This window comes from Danio rerio, chromosome 11, assembly GCF_049306965.1.
Source record: "Danio rerio strain Tuebingen ecotype United States chromosome 11, GRCz12tu, whole genome shotgun sequence".
Classification (NCBI taxonomy): domain Eukaryota; kingdom Metazoa; phylum Chordata; class Actinopteri; order Cypriniformes; family Danionidae; genus Danio; species Danio rerio.
Window position 1 is genome coordinate 33,790,516 of NC_133186.1, and position 23,018 is coordinate 33,813,533.

General features: G+C 33.3%; 1 protein-coding gene and 1 long non-coding RNA gene across 3 annotated transcripts in view; one reads left to right on the plus strand and one right to left on the minus strand.

Annotated features, from left to right (window-relative positions):
* Nucleotides 1–10,267: 10,267 nt before the first annotated feature.
* On the minus strand, nt 10,268–12,184 carry LOC137496713 (uncharacterized). The gene is made up of 4 exons (XR_011017261.2): nt 12,089–12,184; nt 11,369–11,426; nt 11,191–11,253; nt 10,268–11,073 (listed from the first exon to the last, which is right to left on the minus strand). It is a non-coding gene; the product is annotated as an uncharacterized lncRNA (long non-coding RNA).
* Nucleotides 12,185–21,782: 9,598 nt separating this feature from the next.
* The window catches only part of egln1b (egl-9 family hypoxia-inducible factor 1b), a 45,372-nt gene continuing 44,136 nt past the window's right edge, over nt 21,783–23,018 (plus strand). The window contains exon 1 of one of the 2 annotated variants that reach the window (XM_021479593.2): nt 21,783–22,718. In XM_021479593.2, coding sequence (XP_021335268.1) covers nt 22,023–22,718 — 696 coding nt within the window. In that variant the 5' untranslated portion in view covers nt 21,783–22,022. The remainder of the gene's footprint in view (nt 22,719–23,018) is intronic. The other variant, NM_001002595.2, reaches the window with a different exon arrangement.

Below are 23,018 nucleotides of genomic sequence, written 5' to 3' on the forward strand. Positions count from 1 at the left end.
GGCCAGAGTCCTGATTTAAACCTGATTAAAATCTCTGGAATATTATTGGCAACATACAGTAACTGTGTTTAGGAACAACTAAACTTTGGAAGAGACTGAAATTAGAGTGAATTCAATTCAAGGGCTTCTGCGCTTCCTACTCCTGAGTTAGTTCCTACTCAAATGTTAGTAATGCTTCTTTGTGCTACAATCATTGATCAGTAGTTTCACCTTTTTCCTTCAAATTTCCAATGTGCGTGTGTGTGTGCGTGTGTGTGTGTGTATGTGATGCCGTTCTCTCATCTTATTTTTCTCCTTTTGGCTTGACAGGTTTTTTTGGTGATTTGCTTCTCACTTTTGCGAGACTGTCAGCCTCTGTAAGTGATAACACAATTATTAGCATTTTCTTAATCTTGTAATGCACATAACTGAAAACACATATATTCCTTTACGTTCATATCATCTTTAATGAGTAGATACAAGAATACGCTTCTTTAACTTGAAGATCGAGTTAACCCATAAACACAGATGCCCTATAGGCAGCAAGAGTGCTGGAAATGTGTCAGATTGGTACGGCTTGAGTGCTTCTTTGACAGGAACAGGCATGAATATTCACAGCTGCCACCGAGAATCTTCTGTACTTAGCCATTCAAGCACTGACAAAACAACACATTGTACTAATATATTTAACTCTTCAGAGCAGCATTTGCTGCCTTGTGAGAAAAAAAAAAAGCGTTCATGCAAATGCTGAAAATTTAAACCTTGCTTTCCTTGTCGGCGTCCAGTCGAGGGGGCAGGGATGACAGGAGACTAATCTGCAGCGGGTTCATTTGAGATTTTCCTATGGGGTTTTATAATATAATAGAGGGTTTCAATTAATGAGCAGAATAATGTCTGTGGTAAACATAACTCAATGATACTTGAGTGTTTTTTTTTTCTACAACATGAACTGCACAGACTCACATCCCGAACGTTCTTGAGGAAATCTCTTTACTGTATCACATTTTGGATTTTTGGGTTGTAACCATAGCAGAATGCTTTTCATACGGTTTTATAAAGAACCGTGCATTGAATGTGCTAAACTATAATGGTTTTTATAAGATTTTTAATAGTAATTAAGCTTAATTAATTATATTTTTCAGTTTAATAGTGTCTGTGATGTGGTGGCACAGTGGGTAGCATGTTTGCCTCACAGCAAGAAGGTCGCTGGTTGGAGCCTCGGATGGATCAGTGGTCATTTCTGTGTGGAGTTTGCATGTTCTCCCCGTGTTCACATGGGGCATTCGAGTGCTCCATTGTCCCCCACAGTGGTACACTGTTATCCCCCCAAGACATGTGGTACAGGTGAATTGGGTTTGCTAAAATTGACCGTAGTGTATGAGTGTGTGTGTGAATGAGTGTGTATGGTTATCTCCCAGTGATAGGTTGTAGCATGCTAGGCTCAGTTGGTTGTAGATTGGTTGTAACTGTTACTATGATCACAGAACCTTTAAAGAACCACATTTTACAGCGTCATTTGGCAATTAAGCTCCAGACAATCTTGAAGTATTTATCTTTGAACAAAAAGGTGGGAAATAAAGAACCCCAAATTTTTACACAAAGAATCATTTCAGGATAACAAGGTTGATATGGTTCTAAAGATAACTGTAGTGCAGTGTAAAGAAACTTTGAAAACTTTTTTTGTAAAAAAGTAATTTAGTACTTTGACGGTTACAAGTTTGAAAAACAAAAAGAGAATTCAACTTGATGATACAGTTTAAAATAGAACTTTTACCTATCCGCTTGTTAATTTGTGACATATGAAACAGGTCCAAAGCTGCTACTCATTTGAATTGGGAAAATATTCATTCATGACCATATTTTAATCATATCACATATTAAAGTGAAATTTATATTTAAAAAAATCATCGTGTACACAACAGTTTCTTGATTTGCTGCATCACAGACACCAATATTTTAACAATTTATAAAAAAATGTATCACTTTCTTTCCATCTGATTATAGGCAAGGCCGCTAAGCGTGACGTCCAATTTAACAAGTGTATATGTGCAAAGAACCTAAAGGGCTCCTATTTTACCCCTTTTACAAAATGTAAAATAAGCCTTTGGTGTCTCCAGAATGCGTCTGTAAAGTTTCAGCTCAAAATACCCGTTAGATAATGTATTGTAGTGTCCAGAATCTGCCTATTTTGGTGTCTGAAAACGTTGTAGCTGTTTTTGTAGCCTGTGGCTTTAAATCCAAATGAGCTGCTTCTCCCTGCCCACCGTTCCCACGTGCGTGTCTGCTTCTCATAATGCATTACGTCAGATAAACAGCAGTCAGTAACAGAGACAGGCTCGGATGAATCTGAAAGACAGCTCATTAGTCAAACACCAAGTAAGTTTATTTCATGTATTTGTGGTGGGGTTTATTCAAGCCTTTCTGAAATGATGAGTCTCACACAAATGCTGTTTACAGTACACACACACACACAAATTAGCGTTTACCAACACCATGCGGCCAATTATTAAGAAAGACCGCGATTTTACTGTCTTTATTACAAACATGCTCTGTTTTTAAAACGTTTTAAACTCATGGAGCTCAAAAAATCAGACGGACTTGTAACAGATATTTTAATACCGGTTTATTTGCAAAAAGAAGTTCTGTGGACATGTTACTACATGATATAATAGAAACATGGCGCCTGTCAATCAATTCAGTGGGTGAGGAAACTGCACTCCTACATCACGATGTGGTGGGCCTCAAAATCACTGGGATTTGGGTCCTATTTTTACATCAGGAAATTTAAAAAAAGAGACTTGTTGTGTTTATACCACTCCAGTATTAAAGTGGACACTCTATACATACATACAGATCTGTCCACTCCAAACAGTTCACAAAAGTTAATTTACATCATAGATCCCCTTTAAAGAATTTTTGTAAAGGGTGTTACATATTAAACACACACACACACACACACACAACAGCTTTAAAATTAATATTTTCAATTCAATACGAGTGTGAGAGAGAAAAAAGGAAAAGACTGTATGTGTTCTATACATAGACAGTAATTTTGTGGCCAAAATGTGCCATTGCAATTGAGGTCAATGAAATCACAATAAAAGCCTGGCATTTTATGTCACCGCTGTTGTGCAACAAGGACAGTTTAGATCCCAAATGGCATGAAACAAAATTAATCTAATATAAAAGTGAACAACCAAGGCCAAGTATACAAGTGCGACCCGGCAAAAAGTGACACATGATGAATCAGGTGATGGGTGTTAATCTGCACACACATTAGGGAAGAGGAAAACATCCACCAGCCATTGAAGGAGAGGGTGGTTCGTGGCCTGGGGAGGTACAATATGTTTGGGATGGAGGCTGGCATGCTGGTTTATGTGCTGTAGAGTGACAGATGTGGGCTGTGCTGTTGCGCCTCAGGAAGAGAGTTGGCACAGGCACGGAACACGGGGGTAAGAGGTCACATTACTAACACAACATCCAGCAGGTGGCGTTACAAGTACAGTCTTCACTAACTGACCCACAAATGTATTCTCTTATAATCAACCAGAAATCAAAAACTAGAAAGTAAACTTTCTTTTAATTTTTATTTTAGTTTAATGTAAACATTGGCTAACCAATATATATAGTAAATATACACATCTTAATATACAGTGCTTAGCATTATAAGTACACGCCTCACAAATCTATCTTTTAACTTCATATTTTGATTTTGATTTTTGATTAGTCAGTACTGAAGCCAAATCAGGAGCTTATCTAACAAAAAAACTTATATAAAATTATAAATTAAGTATAATTTGTCTTATAGAAAAATGTTAAATACAAATTTAAAAAGAGGAAAAATCAAGAGGAGCAAAATAATATATATATATATATATATATAAGATTTATTAAAATTTAGTAGGTTGTTTTTTAATCAATATTTTGCTTGAATTTAATTGTATTATCTTTCAATTTCTAAATATGTTTGGTGACTAAAATATTATTTTAATAAATATATTTGTTTAATAAATCTGTTTTGTTTAAATGCATTAAAATACGTTGCCTATATTCACTGAGAAATGGATAAAAATATTCATTTTCAAATTGTACTCAATTTTGTTGAGCACAGAATAGAGCAGGGGTGCCCAAACTCAGTCCTGGAGGGCCAGTGTCCTGCGAAATTTAGCTCCAACTTGCTTTGACACACCTGCCTGGAAGTTTCTAGTATAGATTGAAAGAGCTTAATTAGCTGGTCCTGGTGTGTTTGATTGGGGTTGGAGCTAAAATATGCAGGACATTGCCCCCCTAGGATCGAGTTTGGACACCCCTGGTATAGAGGTTAGTCTTTATCAGCATGTTGCCTTCAAGACTTTATAAGACTTTATTTTATTTTGATAAAGATGACAAAAACTATTTTAGTATTTCTCATTTTCATCGTCAAGTTCTTGCTCTAACATAACTATAATAATAATAATAATAATAATAATAATAATAATGATAATAATAATAATAATAATAATAATAATAATAATAATAATAATAATAATAATAATAATAATAATGATAATGATGATAATAATAATAATAATAATGAAGTAAAGAAAACTGCCAACATATATTTTAAAAACCAAAATATGACTGGGTTTATTTTTATTTATTTCCTTTTCTATTAAGGACCACAATGAAAATAAGTTTTTATTTTCTTTTATTTCATTTTTAAAACTTTATTGTGTATATCCATAACAAATTAAGCATATTTGTCAAATATGATATGATGTTGAATGCATGAACTAAACCCAATAAAATTACCAAATAATTTTTTTTTAATTATTCATTTTGATTAATGAATAAAACTACAACATTATGTCATTCTAAAATGTAATGTTTCCATATATATATATATATATATATATATATATATATATATATATATATATATATATATATATATATATATATATATATATATATATATATATATATATATATATATATGTAATTAGTAATATTTCACACTGATTTTATATCTTTATAGCTTTATATCTGCTGCTCCTTCAACAGACATTAAACTGACTATAAGAAACACGCAAGTACATGTCAACTTATAATAACCTTAAATCTAAACCCAAATTAATCAAAATAAAGTGATACCCAAAAATGTAATGCTTCCGAAAAAAAATCTGCTTAGTTTCAGGTCTTAAAATAGAAATAAAAAGCTTTAGGATGTTTTTACAAAATATTCACTAATGAGACATTTGCATTCTCATCTTCTGAAGTCCACCATCAGCTCTGTCCCCTATATACATGATACATATAATATAATAACAGCAGAAATAGAGCTGCTCTTCTGTTAGTACTGCTTTTAGTAGGGTGTTAATGACGTCCATGAGCACAGGTCTGTTCTTGTAAAGTGCAGCAGCCCCTGTAATAACATCTGAATCGGTGGCTGTGAATAAACTGCACATTTATTAGGCGTGAACTTCATTTACTGATTCCGTATTAGGCAGTCGGAGCGGTTAGACTGCTGTTTGTAAGTTGTTATACAGCCATGAACTCAAGCATTAACTGTTTAGATCCCTGTAGATTAACAGAGATGTTTTTGTTTATGCTGCACTTGCTCCTTTTTGTCTCGGTGGTTTGAGATTATGTAATTAAGCTTACTGTTGTGGAAGAACTGCAATTTTGTTAATGTTTATCATCTGTTCGTTCCTGCCAATTGGTTAATGTTTGGATGGTTACAATATCAAATCAAATACCCTTATAATGTATTTCTAACAAGCGCAATGTCTATTAAACCTTTGTATAGTCATGTGTATAGTATTTCTGCTGCTTGTTCAAACTGCTTATATAAAACAACAAAATTCTTGAGATTTATTTAGGACCACTTAAATGTTTTATGTTCTATCCACTTAAATTTTGAAATAGTAAAAAGCCTTAACCTAATGTGTCAACATGAAGGAGTTTGTGGAACCCAGCATTTTTCACAGCGTAGTATTGCTATTTTTGTGGTACACAAAAAGTACTGAGATATGCTGCATCCCATTTATTTATTTATTTTTTTTTGTGAAGTATGTACTTTTGAGTATGTAACAGAAGAGTATGCAAGGTTGGCACATTAGCCTAGTGGTTAGTGCTCTGACATATGGTGCAGTAGCACATCAAGGTGTCCTGAGTTCGAAACCTGGTTTGAGGACATTTCCCTACCCCTCTCTCTCTCTCTCTCCAACTTCACTTCCTGTCTTAATAAAGGCCAAAAAATAAATCTTAATAAAAAGAAGAGTATGCAAACTTTGGGACATACTTCCTCATTAACAGACCATTAAGTTGCTTAGTTTTGAGCCTTGTTGATCATCCACACATCATCCAAATTTCTTTCATATTTAATTTACTGGAGAAGCAGCAGTAGGATAATCTGCCATTCACAAGTCTTTTATGCAGAGAAACCTCCACAGGTCTTTGGATAATTATGCATTCAGATGGTAATGTCCAAACACGTCTTTATTTTAGTTCAGTATTGTTGTTGTAGTTAAAAAATAAACACGGAAAACGCGAAACAGTTACCTAAGCCTCTCTACTTGACGGTTGGTCTTGTACGTCTGCCATGTTTGTAGTTTGTTTACACTTTTCACTTGCATTTGTAGTTCTAATTAAATTCATGTTTAAGATGCAATGTGTTGTAGGCAATATCAGCAATATTTTTGTCGCTAGATCGGATTTAGTTGCGGCCGAAAGTTAACAAAAATTATTTATATTTTTTATTAAATTTACCATTATTTTTATTTTAATTGTGTCTACCCTCACCCCAACCCTAAACCCAACCATCCATCCCTACCGTAACCCTAAACCCAACCGTCACAGTAATGTAAAAATATTCATTATTGTTATAAAAAAAAATCATAAAAAAATGCTGCTATATTGATCCTATTTATCCTATCTAGACTTTATCCGGTTGTACACCATCCGGGAACCTTTGGCATACTCTTTTCAACATACTATTTGGGACATACTAATTCTATTTGAAAATATTTAAGACGGATAGTATGCAAATTGGGATGAAGCAATAATAACAGAGTATTGTTTGTATATAAACACTTTGTTTCTCAATAGTAAGAGAGTAAATAAGCATTTGATAGTAATTTAAGGCTTTAATTGTGTCATTTCACCAATATAGAGTAAAATAAATCACTATTCAAATGATTGGTTCAAAAACAACGATTCATTCAGCAGTGACACAAGTCTTTTTGAGCAAGCCACTGAATTATTCATTCAAGCCCAGTGAATTTAAGCTTTATTTCCTGAACCTCTGCTGATGTATTTTTTATTTTTATTTATTAATTAATTAATTAATTAATTAATTAATTAATTAATTAATTTATTTATTTATTTATTTATTTATTTATTTATTGTAATACAGCGATTATTTATATGTTGTTGAGTGCATATATTTGTCTGATTTGCCTGATATTGAAAATAACTATAACAAAACTGCCAGTAAGTTGACAACAAGTCTTACAGGGGGATTCAGTTAATCATTAATTAAAAGTGATTCATTCAAATAGACAAAATCATTCAGAAACGAAGTTAGTAACTGTATTTATGAATGTATCAGTAAATCAAAGAGTTAATCAAGAACATATCAGTAAATCAATTATACACTTCATTTTGTTTGGAATTATTATAGTTGTCAAAACAGTAAAAAGAAAGAAAGAAAGAAAATACTGTCTGTTGTAATAAAGACAAAATAATTAATATATTTACAATATTAATATTCATTCATTTTCTTGTTGGCTTAGTCCCTTTATTAATCCAGGGTCGCCACAGCAGAATGAACCGCTAACTCTTCCAGCCGCAACCCATCTCTGGGAAACATACACACACACAACGGACAATTTATCCTACCCAATTCACCTGTACCACATGTCTTTGGACTGTGGGGGAAACCGGAGCACCCGAAGGAACCCATGCGAACGCAAGGAGAACATGCAAACTCCACACAGAAATGCCAACTGAGCTGAGGAACGAACCAGCAACCCAGCGACCTTCTTGCTGTGAGGCGAGCATGCTACCCCACTGCGCCACTGCGTCGTATACAATAATTAATAATAATTGAATAATAAATATTAATTAATATAATAAATATTAATAAATATTGTAAATATTTCTTGAACAGTAACTGATCCTGAGTTGTTGTTGGTTTTATATATATATATATATATGTGTGTGTGTGTGTGTGTGTGTGTGTGTGTGTGTGTGTGTGTGTGTGTGTGTGTGTGTGTGTGTGTGCATTTTTGCTGCATCTGTATTGCAGATTTATTTTCATTCACAAAAAAAATAAAAATATGCCGTCTAACCTTCCTGACTGACATCTGCCCAGAGAGCAGCGTTGCAAACGCTCTCTTTTAGTTTGGTGTGCAGTGACCTCTTGTGGAGGAAAGACACATTTCCTGTGCATCAATCAAGATGCAGTTAAAAAAGAAACATTATTTAGCGTGCCCTCTTTCCAGTTTAGACACGAATTTACAAAAGCAAACAGTTCCTCTCTCTGCTTTGTGTAAATAGGTCACTTTTAAAGCTGACAAGTTGTTATTTGCATTTCCTTGGTTTTTATTTATTTAAGACAATACATTTAGCAAAGATGCATTCAATTGATTTAAAATTATTTTGAGCTTTAACAATCCTGAAAGCAGTGTTTCTGTTATTTTTCCATAACACTTCCAAATATTAATAATACTTTTGGAGAGCAAATTAACATGTTAGAGTAACAATGTTACACCGAACACTTTTTTTCGAATTCAGCCTTGCAATCAAAGCAGTTAATTACATTTTAAAATGTAATAAAATACAACACCGTTATTTTTTATTAGTAATACTATTTCTCAATGTTGCTGTTTTTCCATATTTATGACAAAATAAGATTATAGGAGATTTCTTTTAATAACGAAATAGTGTTAATATAAAGTTAAATACAAATATAGTTTGGTCATTTGGGCTAAAAAAATCAATTCCTACACTATGAAAAAATCTTGCTTCCTTAAATTTTTTAGTTGAATCAGACATGTCTAGACATCTTAACTTACATTAATCAAACTGGCTGGAAATACTAAGTTAATCTTTATACGACCTAAAAAATTAAAAATGAAAGAAGGAAGGGAAAGAAGAAAGGAAGGAAAGAAAAGAAGGAAAAAAAGAAAAGAAGGAAGGTGTCAGGATTTTGCCCCATGTTGTTTTAGTTTTTCCTTCTAATGTATTTTCTTTACCTCTAGATGTCTGCATTTCATTCTTTTTTCTTTTGTATCTGTTATCAACGTTTTTGATTTCACATGTGCCTTGATTAGTTGTTTGTATTTAAGAAGCATCAGTTTCAGTAGTTCTTTGCTTGGTTATTGTGGATCCTAGCCTTTTGTCTGTGAGTCATTTCTTTTGAAAAGTCTTGTTGCTAAGCTTTTTATGACTTTTGTTTTTGGAGTGTTTGTTGAGCAGTAACTGATCCTGAGTTTTTTGCCTTTTTGAGTTTTTGCAGTTTTGGAAATTGGAAAAGTCTCCGTTTTTGTCTGCTCTAACTTTATCTTCTATTGAAGTATTTTTGTTATTAATAATTCCCTCCTAAGAAGCAAGTTCCTTTTTGTGAGTTGGGTTCTTCAACGCTGATTTGGCTCAGTGGTTACAAGACCAACATCTTACGCCAGAGACCCGGGTCGAAGGAAAGAAGCAAGAAGCAAAGAAAGGAAGAGAGGAAAAAAACGGATGGAAGGGAAAGAAAGAAGGCAATAAAGGAGAAGGGAAGGAAAAAAGAAAAGAAGAAAGAGGAAGGAAAGGAAGAAAAAATAAGGATGGAAGGGAAAGAAGGGAACAAGGGGAGAAGAAAAAGAAGGGAATAAAGGGAAGGAAGTAAGGAAAGATAACAGAATGGGAAAGAAAGAAGGAAAGAAGGGAAGGGAAAAAGGAAAAATAAGGTATAATGGAAAAGAAAAAGGGGATGAATGAAGAAATAAGGTAGAAATGGAGAAATAAGGTAATGAAGAGGGAAGAAAGAAAGAAGAAGGGGAAGGAAAGAACACTCAAAAAAATGATATGTTGGCGTTAATTAACTTTTTTTTGTCCACTGGTTCCACGTAACCGAGTTAAGTTACCTTTAAGAAAGAATATTAATTTTAGTGAACTTAAGTTAGTTACATAAAAGTAATGTAATTTTGTTTAGTTCAATCAACGTAACATTTATAATTTAGCTTTAATCAATGTAGTTATTTAAGTTCAATTATTCTAAAATTGATATTGTTATGTTTAACCAAATAAAAAAACAGTTTCCGTTTCATTGAGTTTATTCAATAGCATTTTTACAGTTTTACACATTTTCCAGCAATAAAATGATTATCAAAATCCAAATACTGTCTTTATCTGTATCTTCACTTATTACAATAAGTTAAAATATTAATACTATTAAAATAATAGTAATACAAGTATGAAATAAATTGAAAACAATAAATAATTAACAAAAATATGCTTACAAAAACATCATAAAATACACTTTTTAAAATAATACTTTTCATATATTACAAAAACATTCAAAAACAATATTCTGCCTTCAAATGATTTATCAAAAATATACTTATAAAAATCAAGTCTTCTTTTGTAAACTATACTGTACCTTCTTTACACTGAAAAAGCAGATAACACTTTAGTTGTTCAAAGAAAGATTAACATTTTAAAGCAAAGTAACACGATCAGCACTACACCATAAATTAGATCAACCATCAAAGAACATGCAATAGCTACACACATTCATCTCTCTGACACTTGCACCATTTATGCACATTTGCACCAGACACTTTCTTACAACCAATCCCTATATCTAAAAAACAAAACATTGTGCATGAAGTCTGCTTCACACAGGTGTGTGGGCTTGACAAACCACATGTAGAAGCATTCTTAATTCTTTTTTTTTTTTTTATAATTAGCACATCTTGGATGTATCGCCTCTTCTTGTTGATTTGCTGAATGTGTCCTCAATTGTAAGTCACTTTAGACAAGAGTCTGCTAAATGTCAATGTAACAACTGTAGATTCATAAGGTGGTGTTGCACATCAAGGTTTGCGCTTCATCATGCCCAGCATCCTAAAAAAGTCAGGTAAAAAAATAAAACTTTTACCAACAGATCAAAGGTGAAAGGAGGAATTGGTTTAAGAGGAAAATACAAAATGTTTAAAAAAAAAAATAAATAAAATAGCTTACCATGTACTCCCTCACTTAGGGGCTTTGAGGATGCATTCACACCTTTTTTCCACTGGTGATGTTCTAAATAACATGAAATGACAATTAGTAATTTACTAAATAATTAGTAGTTAAAATTACTAGTAATTTTTACTGTACATCATTTTAATGTGTGTATAGGCATCTAAAGGCATAGTACCTGGATGATCCACAGTCTCCTCAGCCAGATATGGGACTTTAGAGGTTGAGCTGTAAACCTGTGAGGGAGAAAATAGATTTGAGTGAGCAAAAATTTAAAATAATAAAATATAATAATATAAATAGCAAATTAAAACGTGTTAGATGACCAAACACATAAGCTTACATTAAATATGTCATCATGCTAGATGTCATCCTTTTTAAGTGTCACAAATGCATTTTTGCTGTTTTTTTTTAAGTTAACAGGCTTGAATAATACAATTAAATAATAAATAACACTGTGCTAATACCACATTTTAATTAATATTATGTAAGTTATCAAAACTAGCATTCAAACTCGACAAACTGCTTGATACTCATTTAAAATAAAGACCATCAAATCAAATAAAAAATCAAATCACTTTTATTGTCACATTATCAGCAGCACGTGTGCTATGATGAGTGAAAAGCTTAGACTATTCTAACATGACTATTCCTTACTACCAACGTTTGCAACTTTATTCTGGGGGAGTTAATATATACCAAGTATAAAATTTCCCAGGAATGCAAAACAATCTATACATTTATCTGTCTATAATGTGGAAAAGACACAGGGAACATGGCAATTTCATAGCAATACTATACACAAACACAACATAGTATTACAAGAGAGTACATTTATGATTCAAATGTTGTCACAGCCTCAGTATAAATACATAAATAGTAAAAAAAAAAAACTCACCTGTGTGTCCACATTGGGGAAAGCTTTGTGCACGTTCTCAATTTGTACTGTAATCTTCATCTTTTGATTCCCATAATATGGCGCCGAACTGAGAGTGATCGTTGTGGTTTGAATCTTCTTACTTCCTGTGTTGTTTTGAAACTGCGCATGTGCAGATATTACTCCACCTATTGACCAAAATGCAGTACTACAGAAGCAACACAACTCCCTTTCATTCATGTTAATTAAGCAAGCTGTTTAAATGTGAAAACTTACTTTTTCTAATTTTTTCCAACACAACACTTTTATTTTTAATACACAAACATAAGCGAATTGTTTAATTTAAACATAGTTACATTCTTTGGACCAACTAAAGCCATAATTCATTTTTTTGAGTGAAGGGAAGGATGTAAAAGAAAGAAAAATAAAGAAAGAAGGAAGGGAAAGAAAGAAAGAAAACAAGAATGGAAATATTTGTTAAGCAGAAACTGAGTTTTTCTTGGAAAATTGGAAAAGTCTCTGTTTTTGTCTGCTCTAACTTTATCTGCTATTGAAGTATTTTTTGTTATTAATAATTCCCTCCTAAGAAGCGAGTTCCTTTTTGTGGTTTGGGGTCTTCAACGCCGATTTGGCTCAGTACAAGACCAACATCTCACGCCGGAGACCTGGGTTCTGACCGTTCTGACTGACAGAAGGGAGGAAGGAAAGAAAGAAAGAAAGAATAAAAAAGAAGGATGGAAGGAAAAAAGGAAGTAAATGCTTTAAATATGACTAACGTCTTAAAAATTAAAGCGACAAAATATTTGTTGTCTTGACTTTTTAACATGAACATTTTTACAGTGAATGTCTGGACGAATAAAACAAAGTAAAATTCTGTTTTGTGTGACACCTAAACACAACATTACCATTTTTCGAAATGAACATAAGATTTTTTTTATTTTTGTTTTGTACTTGTAAATATAGCAAGATGTAAACAAGTAAACCATTAAAAAAACCAAGTCCTCATCAAACATAATGCATTTTAAGGATAACAAACAAAACTAAACACGGAAGTCAGAGAAAAACAAATACCCCTTTTGTTGAGGTCACTCTAAATAACCTCACTCACAACAGAAGATATGTTTGAAAGTGTGTATGTGTGTGTGTGTGTGTGTGTGTGTGTGAGAGAGAGAGAGAGAGAGAGAGAGAGAGAGAGAGAGAGTGTGTGCATGTGTATTAATCTCCACACCTGGCTTCTTCTTCCATAAAAACACATTGTTTTGTGCAACGGCCAAGAATATCAAAACTTTGTCTTGGGGAAGTAAGACTTTGGCCCAGTTTCTCACCATCTGTTGATCCTTGACTAACTAAACTGGGAAGGTGGTCCGAACATCAAAAACACAAATCACTCTGACGTAAAAAGAAAAAAGGAAGAAAAAAAAATCATCCCGCATTACAGTTGAGTCAAAACTGGTAAAAGAGACTGTGAATATAGGGGCAGGAATTTATGTGGTATGTGGCTTGAGGAAGAAAGAAACAGCCTGTGTGTGTATACGCGCGTGTTCGTGTGTGTGTGTTTATCAAGTCAGGTCAACATCACTATTGTTTTCAAGACAATAGATCAAGGGTGGATGCTCACTATAGCGCTGCTGAGTTTATATGGGTCAAGGTGTGCAGCCTTTAACTGGTTTACTGAAGGCTGCAATGAAGAACTCCACCCTGATTTAGACTTATAGAATCTGATAACATATATTGCATATACATAAACAACATAAACACTTTTAATAACTTCTGGTTGCATTTAAACTCACAAAAGAACAATTCACTGAAATAAAAATGTGTGGAAATAACTTGTAAAACATCAAAGTAAAACATTGATTAGTTCTAAAACTTTGAAGCAGATAAACTGTATTAGAGGGTTATTAGTATTTTCTATTCTTAAGTCCAGTAATCTTGGTGTAGTGCAGGCCTGTAGCTATGAAGGGGGGGGGGGGGGGGTCTTTTTTTTCTCAAAAAGCGGACCTTTTTGCTATTATTCGCCTAATTTTTAATTTAATTATGAGATTAAAATTCAGCATTTTAGCAACATTTTAAGCTCTATTTTTTAGCTGGACTAGCTTGTTAAATAGTCATCATAACAACACTTTTTGATGTACCAAAAATATTTCCTAAAAATTTTAAATAAAGAAATATATATTTACAAAAAAAAAACACGTTTTTTAAATAGAAATTTATGACATCATATTTTGTAAAAAAAAATAGCAATCTGTTCAAGTTGTACAGTAAAAACTGTGGTCTATTGTCATTTGTTAGCCAAATAACAAACTAAACAGCACATTCAACTCTCTTCAATACGAATTAGGTCATTTGAATAATAAAAAACATACTAATATTAATATTAATAATAATAATAATAACAAGAAGAAGAAGAAGAAGAAGAAGAAGAAGAAGAAGAAGAATTTTAATGGATAACAACAATAGCCTAATTAGTATTCAAATTAATTTTAATATGGGCCACTTTTGTGGTTTCACCCCTTTTTATTGGTCTTTATTTTTTTGTTTCAAGAAAGAGGTCTAAGACTTAATAAAAGTTACTTGTAGACTGTAGCACTGTGGCCTCACAGCAAGAAGTTCACTGGCTCAAGTCCAGGCTGGGTCAGTTGGCATTTTTGTGTGGAGTTTGCATATTCTCCCTGTGTTGACCTAGGTTTCCTCCGGGTGCTCCCACAACTAAATTGCCTGTAGTGTATGAGTGTGTGTATGGCTATTTTCCTGTACTGGGTTGCGGCTGGAAGGGCATCCGTTGTGTAAAACATGGCGGTTCATTCCGCTGTCACGACCCCTGATGAAGAAGCGACTAAGCCGAAGGAAAACTAAATGTTGGACTCATGAAAAATACTTTTTTGCAATGGCCAAAACAGAATAGCTGAAGTCACGACAGCCAACAGAGGATTCCGCTTGGTCTTAAAGCCTTTTTCGATTAATTACTTTCACACTTTATGATGGCATGGCAGTCAAAGAAGCTCATGTATGGAGGAGACATTAATAGAGTAAGGGTGCTTTCACACCTACACTTTTGTTTCGGAACGTATCTCGTTTGCCCAGTTAGCGCGGTTCGATTGGCATATGTGAACAGGGCATAAGATCCTATTAATACAATCCTTAAACATTTGTAAATAAAACATGACAAAATAATTACATTTTTACACTAATCACAAAATAAGGAATAATGGTCCTTTATGGATTTTTAAACATTGTAGCCTTAGTTAATCTCAGCATTCAACTTTTAATTTTATAAAAAGAATTTAGAAAAGATTTTCTTGAACAAGAAAGATGGTAAAATATATTACCATTTAGTTGATTCACATTGTCAATTAAATAATGCTACTTAATAAATTACATTCACTAAGATTGCTTCGATTATTTAGTTTATTACTGTAATGTAAAAATATATACATTTGCAATCAGAATTATTAAACCCCTTGAATTTTTTTTATATTTCCCAAATGATGTTCAATAGAGCAAGAAAATTTTCCCAGTTTGTCTGATAGTATTTTTTCTTCTGGAGAAAGTATTGTTTGTTTTATTTTGCATAGAATGAAAGCAGTTTTAAATAAATAAAAAAAAATTAAGGTAAAAATTATTAGCCCCTTTAAGCTATATTTTTTGATAGATTTTTTTTAGAACAAACCATCGTTATACAAAAATGGGCCTAATTACCCTAACCTGCCTAGTTAACCTAATTAACCTAGTTACGCCTTTAAATGTCACTTTAAACTGTATAGAGGTGTCTTTAAAAATATTATTTACTGTCATTATGGCGAATATAAAAAAATAAATCAGTTATTAGAAATGATTTATTAAAACTATTATGTTTACAATTGTGTTGAAAAATCTTCTCCCCATTAAACAGAAATTAGGGGAAAATAAGGGGGGCTAATAATTCAGCAAGCTGATAATTCTGATTGCAACTGTAAATTATTTAGCACTTTTTGGATTTAAGCATAGACTGAATATAATATTTAATTTTACTTGAAAATACAAAAAGATTGTGTGGTTTAGGCTAGGGTTTTTTTTTTTTTTGATGGCAATTTATTGCTTGTTGAATGTTACAATCACAGTGCATTATCACACTGTTGTTGATGTAAAAGTATACCTTATTTGCACAATCTAGCCTTGTTTATCTTTAAACTAAATATAAAACTGTACACAATACGATGCGGTCAAAAATTTGGGTGCAAAAAGTTAGTCTACAGCCCTGGTATATGTTTACTAATTACTTTTTTGTACTAGAAATTCAGACGTCATCACAGGTCACCAATGATCAACTTTGCTATCAATCATCTGTAATTATTATAATAGTCATTGTGTCTTTTACCATAAATAATTGCTCAGTAATTGCAGCAAGTAGTTTTAAATGGTTTTGTTCAGGATTCATACGTATTTGGGTCATAACTTTCATTCACCTGTAAGCCATACATTTACTGCTGAAGGTTTTGGGTTTGGACTTTGTGGGGGGAAACCAGAGCATCCAAAAGAATCCCACGCAAACCTGAGGAGAACATGCAAACTCCACACAGAACTGGCAACTGACCCAGCCGGGGCTCGAACTAGCAACCTTCTTGCTGTCAGGCGATTGTGCTACTCACTGTGCAATCGTGCTGCCTGTTATTAGGTAAAATATGCTTTATTTTAAGTTTGCACATCAAATGTATCTCTTGCAAGCCTGATTCATAGAGAGCCACAAAGAAATTTTTTCCTTGAGACAACTCAAGCCATATGTTCACCTGCCAGGCTAGGTATTTAAGCAGACATATCTGCATATAACTGCCAGATGACATCTGGACTACAGTCTGGAGGGTCCTTTATGTACATTGTAAACAACAATGGGCTTAGTGCATACCCTAGAGGTACTCCCTTATTGTTAGGACACACACCCCATTGATTGACTCTCACACATTTTTGTATCCAGTCCAAATAGGACTCAATCCAAGGCATTTACAGAGGCATTGTAATAATTAATTTAGTAAAATGCTAACAGTGTCATTTAACTTCTTAGGTCAAGTAATACTGGTCAGACTACACTACCTTTATTCAAAGTGCTGTTTATGTTTTAACAGATAACAATATGCTATTTCTGTGGAATATTTACCTTTGTAAATATTTACTCAAATATTTATACCAGTCAGAGTGGTCGAGCTCAAGGCCATCAAATAAAAAGCATATTTGATCCAATCAAGCAATCATTGATCCATTTAGGTGGAAGAGACAAATTGCAAGCTTTGGATATTTATATTTTCTAAATGCGAATTTTGTCACAGTTTCTGAGCAAACTAGATAATCTTAGCACATAACATACTGATACTAATACTTAACTTTATTTTGATAACTTTATTTTGATTTCACAGGGACTTTAAAGTACAATTTAAAGGCTTAAAGGTTATCTATTTAATAGGTCATTGGTAAACAGCAGTGGCTAATAAAAGGGGGCTAATAATAATTTTAAATAATTATAATATTTAAAAAGTAATAATAATAATAATAATAATAATAATAACAATAATATTTTATAACAATTATTATAATAATAGTGTTTTTTTAATTATACACTTTATTAAAAACGAAAAAGAAATAATAAGAAAATATTAATAACAATATACAAAATATAAAACATGCATTTGTACAACAGTGGCATGTTCTGTATCAAATAAAAAAAAGTTCTAACAATATTTTAAAATAATTATAATAGTTTAAAATTATAATTAAAATTAGAAAAATAATTATAATCATATTTTAAATATTGTTTTTTTTTTATTAAAAGCTGCTTTTATTCAGCCAAACTACAATCGATAATGAAATGTATGTACAAATTTTACAAAATATTAAATATGCATTGGACAACAGTAATTTGTTCTGCATCCAAATGGAAAAACAAATTTTTAAGAGGGCTAATAATATTTTTAAATATTTAAAAAGTAATTATAATAATAATTATAAGATAATTATAATTGTTGTTTTTTTTATTAAAAACTGCTTTTATTTAGCCAGACTATAATAAATAATTATAAATAAAAATTCATACATAGTATACACAATACTAAATATCCATTGGAATATTGGTTTGGTCTGCATCCTATTGGAAAAACTAATATGTATGTTTACTAATATGTAATAATGATGATTATAAAAATAACTGTAACATGTTTTTTATCTTTTTTATTAAAAACTGGTTTTATTCAGCCAAACAATAAAAAAATAAAAACGTATATACACTAAATATATAAAATAATAAATGTGTGTTGTACAACAATGGTTTGTTCTGTATCCAATCAGAAAAACTAATTCTTAAGAGGGCTAATGATATTTTTTTTTAATTATAACAGTTAAAAATTATAATAATAGGTATAATATTTTTAAATTAAAAATATCATTATTTAGTCAAACTATAATAAATAAAAAATAATATAAATAAAATATAAAAAATTAAACATGCATTGACAACAATGGTTGGTTCTGTGTCCAATCAGAAAAACCACTTCTTAAGAGGGCTAATAATATTTAAAAACAAATATAATATTTAAAAAGTATTTATAAAAATAATTATTATACAAATATATTTTAATTAAAAAGTGCCTTTATTCTAGGCAAACTATAAGAAATAATAAAATTGTAATAGTAAATACTGTAAAAATTTCTTTTTTCTCTTAATCACTTTGTGATATCATATTTGAAAAAGAATTTAAATTTGGAAGTAAATACTTAAATGAAGAAATAAAAAATACATCTTTCTACAACTGAGTTCTTTACTTTTATTGAACAAACAGTTCTAAATGTGAGTTTAAATAGTTTGTATGAGTAAACTTAACAGTGAGCTCGATGATATCAACTAACTTGCAATTTTATACCTAGTTAACAACTATAGGCCAAGTTAGGCCTTCAGTGTTTGGACTTTCAGCAGTGAAAATTAAACCACACTGAACTGAACTAAACTGAACTTTAACTCTGACAACTGGACTGACAGTTTAAATAAAACCTCTATGTTAATCTGCTTTAGCACAGTCTACATTATAAAAGTGCTAGATAAATAAAGATGAATTCAACAATTTGGAAGTTGCATTACAGTGCAGGAGGGCTAGCATTTTTGCCCTTGTATAAAAAAAACCTGTCAGAATTCTGTCAAAGATAGACTAGGAACAGCTCTCTCCTACCCTCGCTCTCCAGAGGCAGAGCAATAGATGGTTATAGGGCAAAGGAAGGAGGGGCGATGGCCTCAGGCTTGGGATAGCCCTCCTGAGGGACAGATATGAGGGCCAGTCCTGGATATGGGTCCACCCTCAGCTCGGCATTACTGAAGTATTCAGCCTGTGGATCTACTCACAGAGAGATAAACACAAACACGCACACTGAGACTGTAAATAAACATGTCCTGTGTGCGTATCGGAGCTCAGAGGGGCAGTTAAACCAACAAAACCCTCTGTGATCAATTCTAATCCAAACAGCAAATTAACAACACAAAGTCATGGACATGATTCAGCCTCGAAAAGAACCACAAACATTAGTGTTATCCCAAAACCTGCATCATTAGTAAGGATTTTTCCACTTGTAATTGAGATAAGAAAATTGCAATCATCATTCACAAGTTTCCCATTACATAAGCAGCATATTGTGGCATATTTTTATGTAACTGCAACCTAAAATCATGTAAATGTTACATAAACGTTGCGTTCTGGATGATATAATGCTAGATTTGAAGGTGGAATGGAATGCGTTTTACTACAAAAATACTGTTATTAGTATAGTGGTAAGGAAGCGGAGTATCATTTCAGCATTATCTCATACAGTATAACCCTAATCTTTATTGCTCCCATGAGAATATGATTGATTTGGTAATGGAAATAGCTCTCCATATTACTGTAGATGATTGGGTTGCAAAACAAGATTTTTTTTTTTTTGGACTTTGTTTATGACATGAGTTAAGAAACAGAGTGAAGTAACATTTATGGAGATTATTATGAGAAGGAAACCATTGCAAATGCACAACAGTCATAAACATAGACCAGTGTAAAGTCTAATAGGTATAAGATAAGGTATTTTACTCATTTCGATAAAGGATCTCATTTTGTTTTGTGTATTGTTTTAATTATTAAATATCGATTTTATGTCCATTTTTTTCTTTACTGTTATATAATTTTAAAATTTCTTTACATATGTAAAGCACTTTGGTATAAAATGTGTTATATGAAAATACATAATACATAACAAAAACAATTAGCTTATATATATATATATATATATATATATATATATATATATATATATATATATATATATATATATATATATATATAGGCAGCACGATGGCGCAGTAATCGCCTCGCAGCAAGGTCGCTGGTTCGAGCTCGGGTGCTCTGATTTCCCCCACAATTCTAAAGACGTGGTGTAGGTGAATTGGGTAAGTTAAATCATCCACAATGTATGTGTGTGAATGAATGTGTATGGATGTTTCCCAGTGATGGGTTGCAGCTGGAAGGGCATCTGCAGAGTAAAACATATGCTGGATAAATTGGCGGTTCATTCCGCTGTGGCGACCCCAGATTAATAAAGGGACTAAGCCGAAAAGAAATTGAATGAATGTTGTATACACTCACCGGCCAATTTATTAGGTACACCTTCCTAGTACTTGGTTGGACGCCTTTTGTCTTCAGAACTGCCTTAATCTTTGTGGCATAGATTAAACAAGGTACTGGAAATATTCCTCAAAGATTTTGGTGCATATTGACATGATCGTATCACGCAGTTGCTGCAGATTTGTTGCTTCCACGTCCATGATGCTAATCTCACCAGGCAACGTTGCGTGAAATTCCCAGTAGATCAGCAGTTTCTAAAATACTCAGACCAGCCCGTTTGGCACTAACACCCATGGCATGTTCAATGTCACTTAAATCACCTTTCTTCCCCATTCTGATGCACGGTTTAAACTGCAGCAGATCGTCTTGACCACTTGATCCACGTGCCCAAATGCATTGAGTTCCTGCCATCTGATTGGCTGATTAGAAATTTGCATTGCAGTTCAACAGGTGAAATAAAGTGGCTGGTGAGTGTATAATTTGTAAAGTTACATCACTTTTCACTTGTTAATCTTTAATCCATCATGCAGCTTTATTTGTAAACATTTTATTTCATATCATATATTAATGTATTATCATAATCATTAAAGCACTGTATTGTAGCTTAAATAATTTACTGTTTATTGCACTTTTATTAGATTATTTATTAGGCTTTTTCTGCCTGTTAAAAGTTTTGTTTGGTTTGATTATGTATGTATTTGTTTTTATGACCATTTATGCATATAGTGAGAATGTATTTGTTTGTTTGTTTGTGATTTTAATCAGGAGTGGACGTGACCTGTGTAAGGCTTCCGGTTTAATGTGCTTGCAGTTATTTTGAGCTGCACAAAAAGAGTCCATTACGCAGCTTTATGTTGTAAACTGTTTTTAAAAATCATATTTTAATCCATTATCATATTCATAACCCCTCTAAATTGTAGCACTAATGCACTTACTGTTATTATGTAATTATTGTTTTTATTTCTAATACGCAAATAAAGCATTTAAGTAATTTATATGGCAATTATAGATTTTTTTAGTTGATTTTAATTCTGCCAACACAAAGTTATGAGAAGCACATGCGAGCCATGCCCACAATGCTTGCCTCTAGTGCGCATGCGCAGATGGTTGACGTGCGCCCAGCGCTGAAGAAAAGGAACGGTCGGCGCCATGCGCTTCCATCACAATCACACGACTTCAGTTCTAAAGTGTCAAAACATAGATGTCCCGGGAATGTGAGATCCTCGCTGTCCCCTCCGTCAACTGTTATGAGAACGGCAGCGGGGGGCCAGCGACACTGTTTGTTTCGTTTTCGCTTGTGGAGACTTGTAGTGAAGTTGCAGCCTGATACTGTAATACAGCGCTGAATCATGGAGGGAAACTCAAGGGAAAGCGAGCGTCTGGAGCGCGAGCGTCAGTTCTGTGAGCTGTGCGGGAAAATGGAGAACCTGATGAAGTGTGGACGCTGTCGCAGTTCGTTTTACTGCAGCAAAGAGCACCAGAGACAGGACTGGAAGAAGCACAAGCGGGTTTGCAAGGAGGCCGACAAACAGCAGCAGCCGGTGGGTGAAGAAGAAGAAGAGCAGCCGAGCGACACTTCAAAACAGTCGAGCACTTCTCAGAGTAACTCTACACTTACGTCACAAGACGAAAAAATGCCAGATTTTATCAAGTCTGCTACAGGCTCTGACACCAAACCGACCCCGGACAGCTCAAAACCTAACGGACAGACGCGCTCCCCCCCTCAGAAACTGGCTACGGACTATATCGTGCCCTGCATGAACAAGCACGGCATCTGTGTGGTCGACAACTTCCTAGGGAACGAGGTCGGACGCAGTATTCTGGAGGACGTGCGGGCGCTTTATCTGACCGGCGGCTTTACGGACGGACAGCTGGTCAGTCAGAGGAGCGACTCGTCGAAGGACATTCGCGGGGATAAGATCACCTGGGTGGAGGGGAAGGAGCCCGGCTGTGAGCGGATAGCGTTTCTCATGAGCCGCATGGACGATCTGATCCGACACTGTAACGGGAAACTGGGCAACTACAGGATCAATGGAAGAACGAAAGTAAGTGGAGTTGTCGTTGCATGACAACTGTTAGTAACTAAGTTACTTAAAAGGTTGTATGACAACATGTGTCATGTCAAGATGACAAGCACTTCTGTAAGGTTAGATTGATTTAATTCTGAAGTCTGAGGAGTTTGGTATTTATTAACCGACTAATCCGAACTTGATATAATACATGAATATACTTCCTATAACATAAGCACATGTCAAAGAGAATGTTATTATGTCTTGCGCTTTCATTCTGCGTTTTGGAAATATGCGGCTTGCCCTGCTCATGGGAACCGCCATATTGAAGTCACA